An 18,440-nucleotide genomic window follows, 5' to 3' on the forward strand; every position below is an offset into this window, starting at 1 on the left:
ATATAGACACTCTTGGATGGTTTTAATGGTTAAATATTGTAATTTATATTGTCATCTTTTTTTATCTTTGATGTTGAAATATTTCCTATATTTCTGTTTTTGTATATTGTTGAAGTATTTGTAAATTTTTAGTGTTTTTTTGTACTTTATTTTTTGGGAAATTTGTTTTTCAAACTTTCTTGAACATAAAGCCTTGGAAATGTATTTATATCTGTATGCAGATGTAGTCAGAGTGTAATAGTGTATTATAAATGAGGATATTGTTAATCTCAGTTATATAACCATGAATATGTATAATTGGAGATAACATTTTGAATTTGTGCAAATGACCAGTAGAGATAATACTTAAGTGACAAGTACTTATTATATTATATATATACTTTTGCTTGATAGAGTATATGAATATGAAAAAGACAAATGCAAGCATGTGTGACATGAACAGCTTAGGACTACATTTAGATATACAAATAAACACAGGATGCACAGTAACACTCAGCCTTTTTGTCCATTTCCTCCCACAGGAGCTGCAGATGAAGCGAACAGCCATCGAAGCCTTCAATGAGACCATCAAAATCTTCGAGGAGCAGTTTGAGACACAGGAGCGTTACAGCAAAGAGTCTTTGGAGCGATTCCAGCGCGAGGGCAACGAAAAAGAGATTCAAAAGTAAACTCATGTTTGTGTGCATTCAGATTTAACAAAGCAAGTTGAGCCTACATTCAGATGCAACAAAAGGTTGACATGTGTTTTACTGACTGACTACACTAAGTTAACTTTCTATGTCATGGCTGCACATTTCTTATTTAGCATTTGAGGAACACACTTGTAACCATAACTTTGTCTTTCTGTCAAATCAGGATTCAGAGCAACTCTGAGCGTCTGAAGTCTCGCGTGAAGGAGATCCACGACAGCAAGCGAAAGCTGGAGCTGGACCTGAGAGAGCAGGTGTCTGATAACAGAGAGATCGACAAGAAGATGAACAGCCTCAAGCCAGATCTCATGCAGCTACGCAAAATCAGAGACCAGTATTTAATGTAAGGAGAATCAAATAAGCACTAAGTATTATGTATGCAGAATATGTGTGAGTGAATTGTCTGCATGAACTCTGTGTTCTCTTTGCAGATGGCTGACGCAGAAGGGGACTCGGCAGAAGAAGATCAATGAATGGCTGGGCATAAAGAATGATGCTGATGAGTGAGTCTTTAAGTATCTGCTCAGATGACTTCAGCATCTCCACCTGAGATCTCTGTGTTGTTTATGATCTGATGTGTGATCGACCGTCTGCTGCTTTATTTCTGTGCTTCCAGCTCCTACTCGCTGGAGGAGGACGAGGGCTCGCCCCACCATGATGAGTGTACCTGGTATGTGGGCGACATCAAACGCACGCAGGCTGAGGAGATGCTGAGAGGCAAATGTGACGGCACCTTCCTCATCCGGGAGAGCCAATCACAGAAGGGCTCCTACGCCTGCTCTGTAGTGTGAGTGTTGTTTGTGCTTGTTCGGGAACATATCTGTTCAAAACATCTCTGCCGTTGTAGAGAGGTTTCTACTGTCCACAGTGGATGATGTATGTTTCCTTTAAACTTTGAAGATACACTGAGACAATGTTAGTTTGACAGCAGGATATTTCTTATTTCTTCATGTTCTAACACAGAAACAAGTAGCCTTCTAGCTGGGCCCACTGGGCGTGTTCCAACCAACCTGAGGAAGTTGTTACACCTTAACACACAGTGTTATGTTGTAATTAGCTTGCAAGCTAGAAGGAAAGTCAAACTAAAAGCTAATGTGATGAAGTAGCAGTACAAATGTAAATTTGACCCTCTGGAAAAAAGAGAGAAGAATAGTTTGAACACCAAAAACTCTAGGGTCACTTCACGCCATGTCACCTCCACAACCCTGTTTTTTTCTCTAAGGTAAATTATTTTGTCATACCTATTGAGAGGGGTCTTTCTCCCTCCATCTAACAGGCCTGTGGATGTGAGTTTGGAATCACTGATCTAATACATAAATTGTTAGCATCAGGGGTTTGGCCTTTTCAGCGAGTGTCAGCTCATTGTTTAGCAGCCTGCAAGTTAACTGGTTATTAGAGTGATTAGAGTTGTTTTGGTTGCACTAGGCTTCACTTTTTATAGAGAAAACTTGAAATACCTCACACTACCGCCAAATGACAATTGGGTACTACCTTTTGAATACAGACGAGAATCTAACCGCTCCAGAGCCAGGTCTCAGGAGTCCAAAAACAGAGATAATAAGACTGAATAATTTGACAGTGAAAATTTTAAGTATAGCCAGTAACATGTCAGTGATTTAAGTTAAGTTAAACAAAGAAAAAAAACATTGAAAACATTTCACTCTTATGACAGTGTTGGACATCTGTAAAAATGGTCTCTCTCCTTCTTTCCAGTGTGGAGGGCGACACCAAGCACTGCGTCATCTACAAGACGGTCACAGGCTATGGATTCGCCGAGCCCTACAACCTGTACTCATCCCTCAAAGACCTGGTGCTCCACTACAAAAACGTCTCCTTGGTCCAACACAACGACCAGCTGAATGTAAATCTCGCCTACCCAGTCCTGGCCCGCTCTCAGAACCAGAACCAGCACCCCAGATGAATCACCCACCAGCAGTGTCGGACGCCAACCAGGGTCGAGAGAAAAATTCTTCGCTCATATGCATTGGGGCAAAATAAACCTCAGAACAATGTTTGTTCTTGTTTAAGTGGCGATTTAAAAATAGACTCAACAGCCATGATTTACAATTCACATGTTTTTTGGCTTGAGGCTGGTGCTTATTTCCCACACCGACCCCAGTCCAGTAAAGAGCACTCCTTGCTAACAGCATGGCTTCAGAATAAGCACACTACTACCAGAAACGAGCACTGTACAGTTAGCCTGGCTGACGCAGTGAGTTTTACCTTAAGGAGAGTGTTGCATTAGCCAGCCATGACTGTACAGTGTCAGTAACAAAAAACAAGATTTGGTACAGAGAAAAAACAGACTAAACGTGTTAAAAGAAGACAAATAAGCACACAAACATGCTGTTTTTCACGATCATGGAGGAGAGGAGAGAAACCAGATGGTGGGATGATGGGAAAATTCACAGGAGGCACTTTTTTTGTTGTTTTTTTGCCTTGAAAACACGCAGACAAAGGCCCGATCTGTCATCCCCAGACTGCCTGCAAACTCTCCGTCGACAAAAGCCTGAGCTGTCATCCGCTGACAGGACCGGCTTAGCTAAACCAGGCTGCTCGCTTCACACCTGCAGGCGACTGAGAAGCTGAGGACCAGGCGGGTGTAGTCACTGGAGCCGGGGACGTGGTTGGGGGGGGTTGATGTTTTTAGGAGTTTTAAAAAAAAAAGATTGATTGATTTTAAAGCTTGCTTAAGTGCCATAGTAATAGCTTTGAATGACCACAAGCCTGTGTCACTAGAACGGGGAGGGGGGGGGGCATCGAGGTTGAAAGAAGGAAGGAGGCGATGATCGGCTGTCGACGTAGACGAAGCTACAGCTTTAAGAGATACACACATATAGGTATATTTTTTATGAAATTATCTTTATTTCCAACTGCTTTGGCATGTTGCTCTCTCAGCGGGCCTCCTTTTGTATCGAGGTACAACATACAGTAAATTCTGTATTGCAGGTTGAAAATGCATGGTACAGATTTGGTATATTGTGAATCGAGTATTACATCTCCATCACAATACACTAGATGGAGAGGTACATTGATGAATGCAGTTCCACATGGTTTCTTTAAGTGGAAGTCCTCCTGCATCAAACGTCCCTTTGTTTCAAACTTCTTCCTTCTTTTTTCATCCTCTTTAATACTGTAGCACCTGTAGCCATTGACTTAAGGCATAACTGTTAGTGCGCCTCTCATGTGTCTTGTTTTTATATACTTCAGACACCTGCAGAGCATCGATCTATGTGATTATCGTATCTTCGGTACTGTATTTGCCTTTGTCTCTTCTTAGATTAGACTGTTTTAGCGGTACTTTGTCCTCGCAGATGTTTATCGTTGTTGTTTTTTTTAATGCAGATTTTACTCACGGTACTTCCTGCGTCCCGCCCTCACGCTTGACTGTTCATTTCATCACAAGCTTGACTCACAGAGCTGTAGAACATTAATGTACACAAAAAAAAGAAAGCAGTAATATAACTCATGTACAGTATATTTCAGACACACATGCAGTCAGTGTATGTGACTTTATACAGTTTCACCGCTGTGTTTTCTTTGTTTGTTTTTTTTGAATATTTGCTATGCTCTTAGATTCAGTTAAAGGATGCACAGTATCCAGCTAATGTGAGCCAAATGAAGGATGTCTTTTCATGTAGCAAGAAAGAAAAGAAAAAAAAGAACCTGTCCTTTTTGCCATACAGCGTGGCCTCTGTGGTCTGAGAGATTATCTAGTTCCGTGTGCATGGAGTCCTTCATTTGGGGTGTTGTTTTTCTTGATAATTGTGCTTTTTGTGGTGCGTAGTATGACGTGTGGTAGTACTATGCACAACGCAGTCGCATGTGGTTTAAGTTTCAGATCTCCCTGGTCAGTTCCTCTGTTCTGTGCATGGCAGGCTCCCGTTTCCCTCATGTTCATTCGGCTTGAGGTTAAGATTGTACCATCTTTATTGTTCGTCACTTTCAAAGCACAGTTCATTCGTTGAGGAGGTTATTCAGTTATATTGTACGGTGATGACGCCTCTTTTAAATTTGATTACATTGTTGATTTCTTGAGAATGAATATCGATTTTCTTACAGTAGACTCAGATTGCCAAAAAGAGAAGAAGTATTTTTGTAGAGAGGAATAGAAGAGTCACCGTTCATTGGAAACAGAAGGTTTTAGAAAAGAAGTGCACTGTTTTTAAAGCTCGGACATTTTGGATTTATTTCTGTTGAGGAGAGAGAGAAGTTAAAGTATACCTACTCTCCTGATCATGCAGATCAATGAGTCAATATCAAACCTGTTTCATCTGAAACTTCCAGAAACTTCTAAAATGTTGATTCACAAACTTCAGGTAGCAACATTTTCCCATTTTAAAATCTGATTTCTGTCAGGGCGAACCAATCGTACTGTACTTTGCACACTTCTTGGCAAGTAGAAAATCCCAAGAATGAAACCAGAGGTGACGGCGCTGCTTCTGATTTGAGGGCTATTTCAACATGTGCGTGAGAAAGATTAGAAGTGCCTTTAGTCGTTGTGCTGAGCTCGTCTTCTCCTCGTGTCAGTGGAGCGTCGCTCTACAAGACGGTGCCGCCGCCACCACCACACGCTGTGCCCCATGGTTCACACATCTGCCATTTATCAAAGACTATAGGGTATCTGGCAAATTAGCATAGTTGTTGTTGTGTGTGTTTGTGTGTATGTGCGTGTGTTAGAGCAGATCTTAGCATGTTCTAGATAAGAGAGTGACAGAGTTTAGTTGTGCCTCTTTGTTGTTACATCTCTAGTTGTTACATATTCCTTCTTTCTATGGTGGGGGCTGTACAGTAGCTTGGTGCTCTCTCTCACTGTGCACCAAAGCTAGATTTCTTTGGTGTTTTTTTTAATTATTATTATTTGTCTGATTATAGTTTGAATAAAACTCAGATAAGATAGAAATGTGAACCGTACACATCCGTAGCCCAGTCCAGTTGTTTGAAGCTCATTTGATAAGCTCTCAAGTTAATGCACGCAGCATTTCTCAGTGTTTTCTGGTTGAGTCATCCGCCGCTGCTGACACATCCATTACCCAGTTTGTTGGACCAACACTTCTGTGACTGCACTTTTATTTCTGTTCTACGCGCTCGAACGAGTGTGTCTAACGCCCAACAACCATAATCTCACAGACAGTGGTGAAGCTCAGTTGATGATAGTGTTTTTAGTCGATCTTTCCGTACAGTATATCGAGAGGGATCGACCTTTTACTTTATGATATCGGAGTATACAGTGTACAGTATATGCTTTTGTTGTTTTTACGGTCAACAACTGTCACGTAATTCTGATGCTTTTGACTGATTGCAATGTTTTCCTTATAGAGGTAGTTTTACTATATGGGCTGTACGAACTCTGTAATACTTTTCAAAGCGTGTTTAAAGAGAGCTGCTGGCTCATTATGCAATTTGTGTCCACACAGCAACAATATCCAACTTAACAAGCAAAGAGTAACAAGGATCCCTTCACCCTGATTACAGAATGTTTTTACTTTCAACTAGCAAGAAGAAAAAGGAAGCGGAACTACTTTTACTGAAGAAAAAAGTCCCTTAGAAAACAGTTGACAGTAAGGTCTGGGGATTTTTTATTATATTATTAATATCATTTTATTGCAACAAACTAAATTCAGTTCACCTCCACTGCACAGACATATCTCAAAAGCTCATTTGCATGGCTATGAGTAAGTGAAAACTTGGTCAGGTTTTTTGGGGATACTTAACCAACCAGTTACAAACATATCTAAGAATATGTTTAATTGCAGCGTCATGCCAGTGGAGCTAGACAGTTGCAGTTAATCTCACTGCAGGCCGTTCAGAGAAGGTTCTGCCTCCATTTAGGCAGTTTTTGCCCAAATATTTCAGTTAAGAATAAACTGAACAGCTTCCTGTATCACTTGTTAAGATGGACATTTTTGCAGTGTAGGTAGACACCTCCATCTGCCATATATGCCATGTTAATCACAGATGTTTAATAGCTAGAAGCAATGCAACTTCAGTAGCAATGAGAGCAGGCAGACGATGAAGACTTTATTGCGCTTTGACTTCGAGTTGAGACTTGTGGTAGACGTCACTCTGACACTCAAAGCTTTCATCCTGCTCGCCTGTTTGATATGCATTTGTGTCAGAGCTTCTTGAAAAACATTTTTCTACGCGACAAATGATCATTCAAGGAATCGAATATTTTTTCATCAGCTTTGGTACACTGTAAATGATATTTCTTGAAAACGGCCTCACACACACAAAGCACATCTTTCACAAAGAAACACGTATATTTGGTGTCTAAGGTTTGAAGAATGAGAGACATACTAGAGAATAAATATTTTGAAATATATACTTAGATATCTATATTTTTGGATGATGTCATTCTGATTTGGATTGTGCTTGAAACCAATCAGAAGGAGGCTTTGATGTGATCTTTAGACTTGCTCCGCGGCTGCTTTGTGTTCGAGCAGTTATTGAAACGCAAGCATTTTTACTAATCAGCTGCAGTGAGCTTCATCGAAACTTTGTGGTTACAGTCGATCGACATTCATGTAATCTATTAAGCATGATTATCAGGTGCATTCAGAGGATGAAGCAAGCTTATGTACATGTGTTAATATTTACAGAGCTGAGTCTATATGTTAAATGCAGTCTTGGCTGCTTTGCATTTATTAAATATTAGAGAGGAGTTTTTTTTTTGTTTGTTTGTTTTCTTGAACGTGAGAATCTGTTCTGTCATTTGGATGATTCTGGTTTTTGTTTGTAGACAGAGTGTTAAAGTTGCACCACAAAAGACACACTTAGGATGCTTCCACAGAGATCCACCACAGACTTGGACACTGATGCTGAAACAGAGTGAACCATCTTACCACTGTAGCTCTCTTTGGAGGATCTCTGTGGTTGCTGAAGGGTTGTTTAAAGAGACAAAGGTACACGATTCAACGGTTCATGATCACTCCTTTACACGGATCTTTGTACATTGAACAATGATGGCATTAGAAAGTGTTCTTTTATGGTGCCTGAGTATATTTAGTTTTTTTATTTGGCTTTTTAAAAAAGCTCATAGATTTGTCTGTCAACGTGTTTTTGTTTGTTTGTTCATATCTGTTAATGATAACCTTACAGAGCCTATAAAGAAAAAAATAAGCTAGCTTGAAATTTTTTCCTCCATACAGAAAAAAAAAAAGAAATACAAATGTTTACAATATGTAATTAACCAAATAGTAAATATGCGTTTGAGAATCAATCTGTCTGTCCCTCAAAGTGGCCGTGATAGATTGATTTATATTTCATTATTTCCTGTCATTTTAAACTTGAAAATGTTATGACTGCTTGTTCTGTTTTCTCTGTTTGTTCATCTTTTTTTTTACTTCCACATTTGAGAACAGTGCTCCCTCAACTTCAAAATAACAACTCGACACAAATTCCGTCAAACATCCTGTATGTAATCTTCAGTCTTTGTCAATCTTTACCTGCTGAACGCTTCACCTCACACTGAGCCTTGTGCACGCAGGACTGAACCCTAACTGTTGCATCTTTTGCTGTTTATGTTATGTACAGTTTGCTCGACGTCACTTTGACTCTGCTAGGTGTTTCTCTGCTAAAGACTTAGCTCAAAGAATTTATAGCGGGTGGTACTCACATGTTGTGACTTATAGTTGTAACACGCCAATCTGTGAACATGCTTGAGTACAGATTTAGTTCATAAACGGAGTTAAAATTCAGGAATTATTATCAAGAGGCATCCTATTTTTGATTTTGCACTACACAGCAAATGAAACGCTGGATCAGTTGCTCTCTCGGTTGATTTACTAAGTTTTAAGACCAAAATGTTTCCATTGTAGTCTCAGCTTCTTTTTAATTTCCATTTAATATGATGACGTTTGCAACCTTGCACTTTCACTTCCCCTTTTCTGCCTTCACCCGATCTTCACTTCTCAGTCTGGACCTGAAAGGTTGCCATTTCTTTCGTAACTCTGATGGGAATGTAGTAGTATTTTTGTAGTAATTTCACTGGTGTACAGTAGTTCATATTCAAGACCCAACTTTGCATATTGGACACAAGATTGGAAGTGATCCATTTGGCAACAGCGGGCGCAACATTTCCCGCATTTTTACTCTAATAACAAAGCAGCATCTCGTCTCCTTTGCTCTAAATGTTGCCCAACAAGTTGCCTAATACATCACTGCCTCTACAGCAACAACAGATATCTGGTTCTTCTTAAATAGTAAATAATAATGTGGTTTATTTCTTTCAAAAACAATGAATGGAAGTGAACGGGGCAGTCAGATAAAGCTACTCTACACCAAAGTGCAATTGAACTCAGAGGGAGCACTGTTGTTTCAGCCAGTAGAGGCGTATCGGTTGAGGTGTGCCCAACCCCCCTATGCACGAAAAACGATGGTTATTGTTCTCTTCTCTTGTGTTACCCTTCCTCACGTTGGTCTGTCTTAATTCAGATGCGACATTTCTTTCTTTCTCTCTTGTGTACAGCTTGCTTCAGAGTTGTGTTTGTCCTCAGACAGGTACTCTTTCTTCTGTACGGTTCTTTCTTTAGGCTGATGCAATGATTTTAAAAGACAATAAAAGATATATGAAATGAAGTTTACTGCTGTCTGTTTCTTTGAGCTTTGCTTTATGATCATAAAAAGCTAATCATCACCTTGTCACACTTTCTCATACTCATATATTTGTGTCCTACTTATAATCTTGCTGACTCTGCTGGCCTTAAAAAAATATGGCATCCCTCATTTTCAAGCAGTGAAGACGAAGACTGCCAGCAAGTGAACGTCAGTGAACAATGCAGAATTTGAAATATTTGCAAATGTTTTATGAGGAAATGAATGCATTCAACACATTAGCTCGGCCTCAATGATACACAATGCTTTTTTTGAGAAACACCTTATGTAAACATAACTGTACAAAATGTGTTTTTATAGTAAAGGTTCAGTGAAACTCAAGAAACTCGAAGCAGAAGTATCTGAATTTCTATATACAACTAGGGGGAAGTGAGACAATAGGCTATGTGTTGACATTTCTAAGAATAGCAAAGGAACACAAATGTTAAAGTAACACAGATAAACCAGTGTACTGTACAATAAACCCTGAAACCTTGAAAAAAAAGCTGCATTTTCAATATGATATTTTGTTTTTTATCTGTAACCGTCTAAGCCAAAACACAAACAGGAAGCAGAGTCAGTCATGCATGATTATGATGTGTCCTGTCCTGTTCTTTTGCCTCTGTCTTGGTTTCAGAGATCATGTGAAAGTCACCAGGTTGAACCTTTTTATAACTTTAAGGGTTTTTGATGCAGTATGTGTTTCTCATGACTCTTCTTGAGCAAGACCTATGGACTGAGGAACTGAGCTGATAAAATGCTTTCATAACAAGCCAGATGATGCCATGAAAACTAGTCCTTAAAATAACAATAACAACAAAGTTAGTGAACTGATCACAAGACATCAACTCCTCATATATATATTCAGCATTTCCTCATTGCTCTTTATCTGTGCAAGGACAGTTCTCCTTCATGCAGCAGTTGTGGTAAAGGTGCATTCCCCAGTCACAATTTAACTTCCTTTAAGAATACTTGTAAAAGTGTAATAGGTGTTTCAGTATAAAATTAATTGAAGATTTATTAATTAATTATTCATTCAATTTGTATATGTATTCGTAACCAGTTCTTCAACTCATAATGCATCCAAGAAAAAGTTATAGTATAGCACATTTCTTCCCTTTAAAAATAGTTAAAATACCTACCAAGAAGGCCAACAAAATAATTGCCAACTAACTTGACTTTAGGGTGTGAAAATTTGCATGATGGCAGACCGATGTACACATAAATCTCATGACACTTTTAACTCACTTCTTTGGTCTCTCCGTACAGGTCTATGGTAGTAACAAGTGACGCCGGCTCCATCATATGACCAGGAGCCAATCAAAAAATAGGTTATCTTCACGAGGAAGCGTTGGACCTGTATTTAAACTGAACGTTTCAGTAGGTTGTAGGTTAGTGTTGTGTCGCTGTAAACTTTGTTTAATAGTGTCTGATACACTACAACTGCAACAGAAGATGAAGGCTGCCCTGCTGCTGGTTTTAACTATCTGGTTTAGCGCTCAGGACGCCGGTTTTGCACTACCCACTTCATGCTCCCTTCCTCCGTCAAAGTGGTGCTCATCTCTGGACACAGCTATCCAATGCGGGGTAAGCTTATTGGTGTTATAAGGAAATAGTTTAGCCCAATGAATTACCGTAAAATTATCTTTCTGTGTTTTAAATCACATGACACCTCAGATATACTTCCGGTGAGGTTGAACCACCATTACCACTACCGTTAAGCTAGAACAGCAGGAAACTATAGCAACAGTAGGCAACACGACGCTACGTTACGTCACTAGTTCACTTACTAGCTAGCTTAGCTAAATCATTAGATCGTGAAACTGACAACAGTCCTTATTAAACGAATGCCCCTCCAGAATACAGCTTCTCACTGAGCCTGTTGTAAGTGTGTTGGTACAAAGTAATAATAATTAAAAAAATAAACTTCGAGTTGTCGATGTACAGAAAGAACTGCCTCCTCCAAAATGTTCGTGACGTCATATTAACGCCACTTGAATGTTAGCTAAGTTTTATGAGCAGTAACCAAAATTATGTCAGAAATTTCTTTTTTAGTTGGCACCACCTCGTCGGTGTCTGAATATATCAGCGAAGGCGTAAAATCCTAATAAGTGATGCTGCCTTTGACAGTTATGCTGCATTCAGTGCTCCTCGGATGTTCCAATTTCCCGAATTACAAAGTCGTTCTTCCGACTTCGGTGTGTTCAAGAGCTTTAGGTCGTAATATGGAAACAACATAGATGCTACAAATATAACGGTTTGTATTTAATTACTCTAAAACCTAACCTAGGTTACTCTACATGGATAACAACTAACGGCAACAACCTAATAATTACAGCCTACCAATGAGTCAAAAATGTTTAGGTGAATTGATACAAAGTGTTTGACCATCAAGACGAGATTTAATTTTGTCCGCCATGTTTATTCTGCGCAATAAGGCGTGAAGTGTGCCGACTCGGTAATCTGGTACAATTTTCTTTGGCTCTGAAAGTTATTTTTCCGATTTTTCAACACCATCTGAATGCAGGCTGAAATCCACATACTCAGATATGTAAAACTAAATGTAAATCTTTCAGCTGAAATTTGAAATTGATAAGATTAACAACACAAGCTCTTCTAATGCTGCCAGGTAAATATAAAATAGACTGACCTTGCAGACTACGCATATACTCAAAGATAAACAGAGACCTTCAAACAAAGGTTAACCTCCTCACTTTTGCCCCTTTGTGCAGGTTTTGAAGCAGTGCCTGGAGGCAAACTTCACCCGGTCCCATCAAACAGATGCTCCAGTTGAGGTGGCGCTTTACTATGAGAGCCTGTGCCCGGGCTGCAGGCTTTTCCTCGTTGAGATGCTCTTCCCCACCTGGCTTTTGTTGAATGAAATCATGACCGTTACTCTGGTGCCCTATGGCAATGCACGTGTAAGAAGTGAACTAAGCACTGACTGTGGCATGATGGGACTGTAGTTCCTCTATAAATGTAGTACATACAATAAGATAGCCTGTGTGAATCTATATGTGATCACTTTATAATAATAAACAACACTGTATGCCCTTTACTTTACTGGCAAGAAAGGGAAATCATGTGAAGTATGTCATAATCTTGGTTGTGAAATTGTGTCTTCGTCTTTCACCATAATTCTGTTGCATTAACCCCACCCCAGGAGAAACCTGATGGACAGAAGTATGTGTATGAGTGCCAGCATGGAGAACAGGAATGTCTGGGCAACATGATTGAGGTAAAGTTACAACCAAAATGCACAAGTAGCTGTGTAATACTGTAACTACAATTTGTAACCATGTAATCTGCATTAGTAGAGTAAAACAAATCCAGAGCATGCAGTGTGGATTTGTAAAAATCTAGGCGTTTTTAAAGCATTATAATTGTTTAGAGAAATGTTTGGAATTCAAAATCAGTATTTTCTAAATTAAATAGTCGTTTTTTCTCGTGGTAGTTCCACAGTGCTGTAACTTTATTGTGATTTGTTAACTGCCTTGTTTCTTGCAGACCTGTTTAATGAACATGACCAATATGGCTTTCCCGATCATCTTCTGTATGGAGTCCTCCAGCGACGTGATCAAGTCAGCACAGACCGTAAGTAACTCGAGTGTGTCTGCATATTTACCCAGTTCTTTAGCATGTGTCGCTCTCTCTCTCCTCTGAACCAACATTATTATTTCACTACTGAAGTTGTGTTTATTTCTCTCTATTGTTTGTAGTGTGCTAACCTCTACAGCCCTCAGCTGAACTGGGACAGTCTCATGGGCTGTGTGAAAGGGGATCAGGGAAACCAGCTGATGCATCAGAACGCCTTGAAGACTGAGGGCCTGAACCCTCCACACCAATATGTGCCATGGATTACCGTAAATGGGGTGAGGCTCCAGATGCGACTAGAGATGCGACTGATGTGTGTGATGCTCTGTTAATGTAACTCAGAAGCACAGCACCACAGCCCTAGATCTATGGTATGATGTACGATGGTATGATAACTTAAAACTGGAGTTTGCTGAAAAGTTTTCCAAAAAAACGAAGAAAAAAAGCTCAGCCTGTCTACGACAATAATCAGACACCAGAGATGAGCTGATCACCATATTGGGAATACAAGCTTGATTTTGAACTTGGGTTTTTAGGTGTAACCTAATTCGGGAGGGTTGGAGCTCAGGGACATTGAATATTGGATAAGAGACATCAGAATTAGGGGCGGTGAGCCAGCACATTCCACAAAAAGGACTTTATTGTGACTTCAGTTCACCTTTAACTTGTCAATTGTAGGGTTTGTATTAACTATCGATAATGAAACATGTACAACCTAAGAGGTCAAGTCCTTGTATTTAGTCATCTTAACAACTTTACTACTCTCATTAATGGAGAAACTGCCACTGTCAGTCGAAGCTGGTGTTCTCTGTAATCGATAGAAGCAATAATATTTGAAATTGGCGCCATAGCTGTGGAGAAAAAACGGGTTTCGCCCATTCTACATTCCTACAACACTCAGCGTGCATCGCGCCCCTCCCTCCGAAAGGAACGGCCCAGCGAGAGACACTGGAGTGAAATACTACCGTTTCGCTGCAGGCAATGGCTTAGAGCGGTACAGAATCCGAAATACGATGAGAATATACCGGTGAATCGTCTAAAAAAAATCTTCAGGTCTGCAGTCTACATTTCAAACCTGACGATTTTGAATGAGACATGACATCGGAGGCGGCGTCCTAGATTGAGGAAGTGTAGTTTATCAAGCTCCCTGGCCTCCGCCAGATGACGCGTTTTACGTAGTCTGGCAGAGGTTTTCCAGGGCCCATTGGAGAAGCAGATAGCGTCCGCCAAAGCCACAGAGCAACATTTTTTTTTGGCGTTAGCTCCCCATGATAGCATGATAGGACTAAGGTTGAAAATCGGCGAACTGGCCCTTTACAATCTTTACTACTTTGATTAACAAACTCAAATTTGATGTAGTTCTTAAAAGTCAGAGTACTCCTCAAACAAATTTACAAAGAGATTTCATTATAAGCTAATAAACATTAAAGAATAACTCAATTTAGACACTCTTGATGAGCATGAGGTAACGCAGGTCTGGTTGTTCACAGAGCAAACTGTGAAATTGGCACTCCTTGTTTTTTTTCAGCGCACTGACTTAGGGCAGAAAGAGGTCACATGTGTCTTGTGACTCCAGAAAGCACAGGTGTGCCTGTTGCTCTTCCTGGAGCTTAAAGGTGCCACATCAGACCTGAAAGACTTTTAACACTTGGTTTGTCAAATAAGGCTTGAACAGAAAATGTGAAAAAAGGATCCATGTTAATTTGTCATGTTATCTTTCCCATGTGTGCAAATCCAGATAACATGCCAGCACCACACAATGAAACACTTAATCCACTTTATTTGATGAAAAAAAATTATACTTTTATGTTTGAATTGGGATTTTAAAAATGATTCCCCCAGTTGTATTACATTCCTCTATGGTATTCTCAAAATATTCCCACATATTTTCTCACATGTGCTGTATGTGTGAAGGGAAATATGTTGAACTGTGGGAAAATCAGAAGCAGTGATCTTGGCAGCAAGGGCTGCCCCCTGGTAAGTGGACTGAAATGTCTTTGCTATGACATCACCATCCAGAAAAAGTTGTCCACATGCAGATTGTATCTAACGCAAAACACTACTATAAAATCATGCTCTGGCTCCATTCAGATGGCGGGACAGATGGCTCATAACACCATTTAAATGTAGCTTTTCTACCTCTGATGTTTCATCTTTGTGATAATTATCTCTGTGTTAAATACCAGCCTTGTAAAGCTCACTCACAGTTGACCTTTTTAACAGAGGTGTTTGTTGCCCTATTGAAGCTATAGTTTTGTGATGCAACAATCTGTGTTTGTCTGCGCTGAAACCTGTGTTCCTTCACATTATACATAACATGCAGCTGTTGTATGCAGTCAAACCTGCGAGTCAGTTTCCAACAATGTGACCTCATTTACACTTTATCCCAAAGCCACCCGAGGCTGCTTGTAATCTTTGAACGTCAGTTTGGTTCATGACGCACGCTGCTAACTCACATTTACACTGTGGAGGTGACGCATACACTTTGATGTGGTTTTTCCAAGGACTCCCATTCTGATCTGCTGTGTTAAAAAGTCAGCTTAACTACCTGTCTTCTGCCTAAATACTTATTTTGATGCTAATTTAATTAATTTGCAGGTGCACACAGAAGAACTGCAGGAGAAGGCTTCGACTTCCCTGTTCGCTCTGGTCTGCAGCATGTATAAGGTACAGCTAATGTGAATCACACCCAAGTTATTTATTGACTCCAATCTGCTGTTTTTTAAGCCCAAACATTAGGAACTAATGTGTCGTTTGCTCAGACTTGACCTTTGACGTCTAACTCTTCTGTTTTTTTTCCAGGGCACCAAGCCTGAAGCCTGTGGAGGGACCAAGAGGACACATTTCAAGAGCTACTGCCACAATGAGTGAAGGAGCTGCACTACACATTTATGCTTGCTCTGTTCCAGGTGTGGCCACTAAATAAGAGCACTGAGGAATATCATTGAATATTTTTGTATCTGTGATTTTACAATCTGTTTTATAAAGGGAAACATAATCATCTCGTTTTAAAATTCACACAATACAAATACAATTTACTTTTCAAACAAAATGTGTCATCATTGAAATGTCATCTTCTGGAAACATAAATGCTTTTTGAAGCATTTTAAACACGTTATAGGAGTCAATTTTCTTCTTGTCCACTAGATGGCGCCATATAGCATATATAGCACCCTGTTAGCAGTTGTAATGAAAGAGATGCAAAGAGTAACTCACCTGAACATGGAAGTTAGAGAAAGGACTGTTTGTCAGGTCATACTTTCATTAAACAGGTATGTTCGTTAAACAGAGTAAAATCCTTAATTCTGCACCCAGTGAAATCTGCCTGATTGATATAATAAGCAATATGCAATAATCCGTAAAGTATACTCAATATTACATCAAACACATGTTAAACAGCCAATCGTTAATTCTTCTAATCCCAGTGTAGGCTGCTAAATCATCCTGAAAAAGTTTTACACTGTTCATATAATATTCAGTAATTTAACATGTACTTAATACCACATCATTCACACCTAAATAAGCAAACCACTGATCAAAACTAGGGCACTGAAAACATGAGTGATTCAATGAGTCAGGGGCGGCTGTGGTTCAGTGGTAGAGTCTGTCTGGAAGGTTGGGGGTTCGATCCCTGACTGCTACAGTCAAGTGTCCTTGGGCAAGACACCGAATTCCACATTGCTCCTGGTGGGCATAGGTCTTGGGTCTTTGCCGTCAGTGTGTGACTGGGTGAATGTGATGTGTAGTGTAAAAGCAGTTTTGAGTGGTCACAAGACTAGAAAAGTGCTATATAAGTACATTTTACAACTGAAGAACCTGCTGAAGAGGTAGGGTCCTTAAAGCCCACAACATCTTAATCAATGTTTATCATGGACTCAAATCCAGTCAGAAATAGTAAGTCATTCCAAAGCTGTGTTTACACTGTGAAAAAGTTGCACTGACAGATTGTCGGCAGCTGCTTGATTAAAGCCGGAGACTTGCCGAACCAGAAGGTCTGGATTCATGAAAACCACTGATTCTACAGTCTGATAGACACACATGAATAATGGCCTGTCATGCAGGCAGCTCCACCGCCTCAATCTCTCTGCCAGCTTACGTTTTCAGGCTTCTCATTTGCTGCTTGAAGGGCGGATTTCTGAACTATTCTTTGACTTTGCATTCAGTTGGGTTTAAGTGTTAAAACGGCTGCAGTAGCAGGTGAAGATGCCAACTCCAACATGTGCTAATGACAGCTGAGGGTTTGTGAAGAGGCGGGGAGGTAGTTCTTCTTCACTGAGGAGTTATTGGTACCACAAAGTGCTTCATATCTGATCTTCAATGTGGTATCTGTATCCTCCTCTGGTATTTCCTCCCCAGTTGTCTTGTTCCCATGAAACAGTAGTAGTATGACCATGAGGAGAAATAGCTCATCTAAAATTTTCAACTTCACCGAGGTAAGATTGAAGGAATATTTAAGGAATTCTAAAAGAAAATGTGAGGATATATTTATCATTTATAATTCAACTCATGGTTTATTTCCTGATGGGGTGTTAACTGGTTTTACATTAGCTATAATGCCAAAAATACGATGGCTGATTACTCTTGTGATTGAGCTCTTGTACACATTCAGATTATGTATTGTTCTGGGTTTTTCCTGAAACTCGTGGAGAAGATTCATGGTCTTTTTCAGTGTTAAGATAAGCCATGTCCCATTGCAAATTCAGGTTATTAGCACTATTTTTTGTTCATTAGATGAAAAAAATGAGGTTTTATTGTCCATTTTTAATCTACAAACAAGAGAAAGTTAGAGTTTCATCACGAGTGAATTGAATAAACACTGTCCTCTCTAGCTTTGTGCATTCGATCAGAAACTGTCAGCAATCGAACCAGAGAGTGTGTTGTTATTGTTTATGTCAAGGTGAAAGTCCCAAGCAGCTGGGGAGATAATGTCACAGGATGCAACTGAAAACAAGGACTCTTATCTGCTCTGCCGCTAAAACAGAGATGCCCTAGGAGCTAAATCCCAAACATGGTCTCACTGTGAGAACCGTCTAGTGTGTCCAAGGTGATAATGTTTGGGTCTCAGGAGCTGAGATCAGATAAACCTTCCAAAAATAATGCCTGAGTGGCCTTTGTGCCAGGCTCGTCATAGTTTCGGCAGCGGCACGACAACAGCCTCGTCTGCAACGTCCCTTTACAGCAAATGTAAAGCATTATCTTTTTTCTATTTTACTAAGTTGTAAATAATTTTCTTGTATAAATTTGAAAATGAAAGTGTGCCAATAAAGTCCAAAAACCAACAAGTAACTTTTTTTTAGATGGTGTTTCATGATGAAGTAGCCGAGTTTCAACTCAAAGCAATATATCTTTCTACGTCTGTATAAAAGAATATTACAGCCAAATGTGTAGTTTATCTTGTGTTAAATTGTATTGAACAAGGTTGCTGTCTCCTTTCATTGCTCATCTCAGCTGTGTCACTTTCTTGTCTTTTTTCTGTCGTCCAGAGAAAATGGGAAGCCTCGGATAAGCCCTCCTGCCTCAGCCTCCTACAGGACCCCTACATCACATGCGTTGTAAAGAGGC

The 18,440-nt window shown here is 39.8% G+C and overlaps 2 protein-coding genes across 2 annotated transcripts in view; both read left to right on the top strand.

The window, feature by feature from the left end:
• pik3r2 (phosphoinositide-3-kinase, regulatory subunit 2 (beta)) overlaps positions 1 to 9,260 on the top strand; it is a 37,599-nt gene extending 28,339 nt beyond the window's left edge. Inside the window, exons 12-16 of the mRNA XM_069684350.1 lie at positions 522 to 664; positions 856 to 1,032; positions 1,121 to 1,192; positions 1,306 to 1,476; positions 2,403 to 9,260. Coding sequence (XP_069540451.1) covers positions 522 to 664; positions 856 to 1,032; positions 1,121 to 1,192; positions 1,306 to 1,476; positions 2,403 to 2,610 — 771 coding nt within the window. The 3' untranslated portion in view covers positions 2,611 to 9,260. The remainder of the gene's footprint in view (positions 1 to 521; positions 665 to 855; positions 1,033 to 1,120; positions 1,193 to 1,305; positions 1,477 to 2,402) is intronic.
• A 1,379-nt stretch (positions 9,261 to 10,639) lies between these two features.
• ifi30a (IFI30 lysosomal thiol reductase a) lies at positions 10,640 to 15,930 on the top strand. Its single transcript, XM_069685118.1, has 7 exons — positions 10,640 to 10,871; positions 12,017 to 12,205; positions 12,448 to 12,522; positions 12,792 to 12,878; positions 13,004 to 13,156; positions 15,477 to 15,545; positions 15,681 to 15,930. The coding sequence occupies exons 1-7, from the start codon at positions 10,740 to 10,742 to the stop codon at positions 15,747 to 15,749; spliced, it is 774 nt and encodes a 257-aa protein (XP_069541219.1). The 5' UTR covers positions 10,640 to 10,739; the 3' UTR covers positions 15,750 to 15,930.
• The last annotated feature ends 2,510 nt before the right edge of the window (positions 15,931 to 18,440 follow it).

Source organism: Semicossyphus pulcher, unplaced genomic scaffold, assembly GCF_022749685.1.
Source record: "Semicossyphus pulcher isolate SPU_LCO1_2020_fin unplaced genomic scaffold, fSemPul1.0.p SCAF_7, whole genome shotgun sequence".
NCBI classification, from domain to species: Eukaryota; Metazoa; Chordata; class Actinopteri; order Labriformes; family Labridae; genus Semicossyphus; species Semicossyphus pulcher.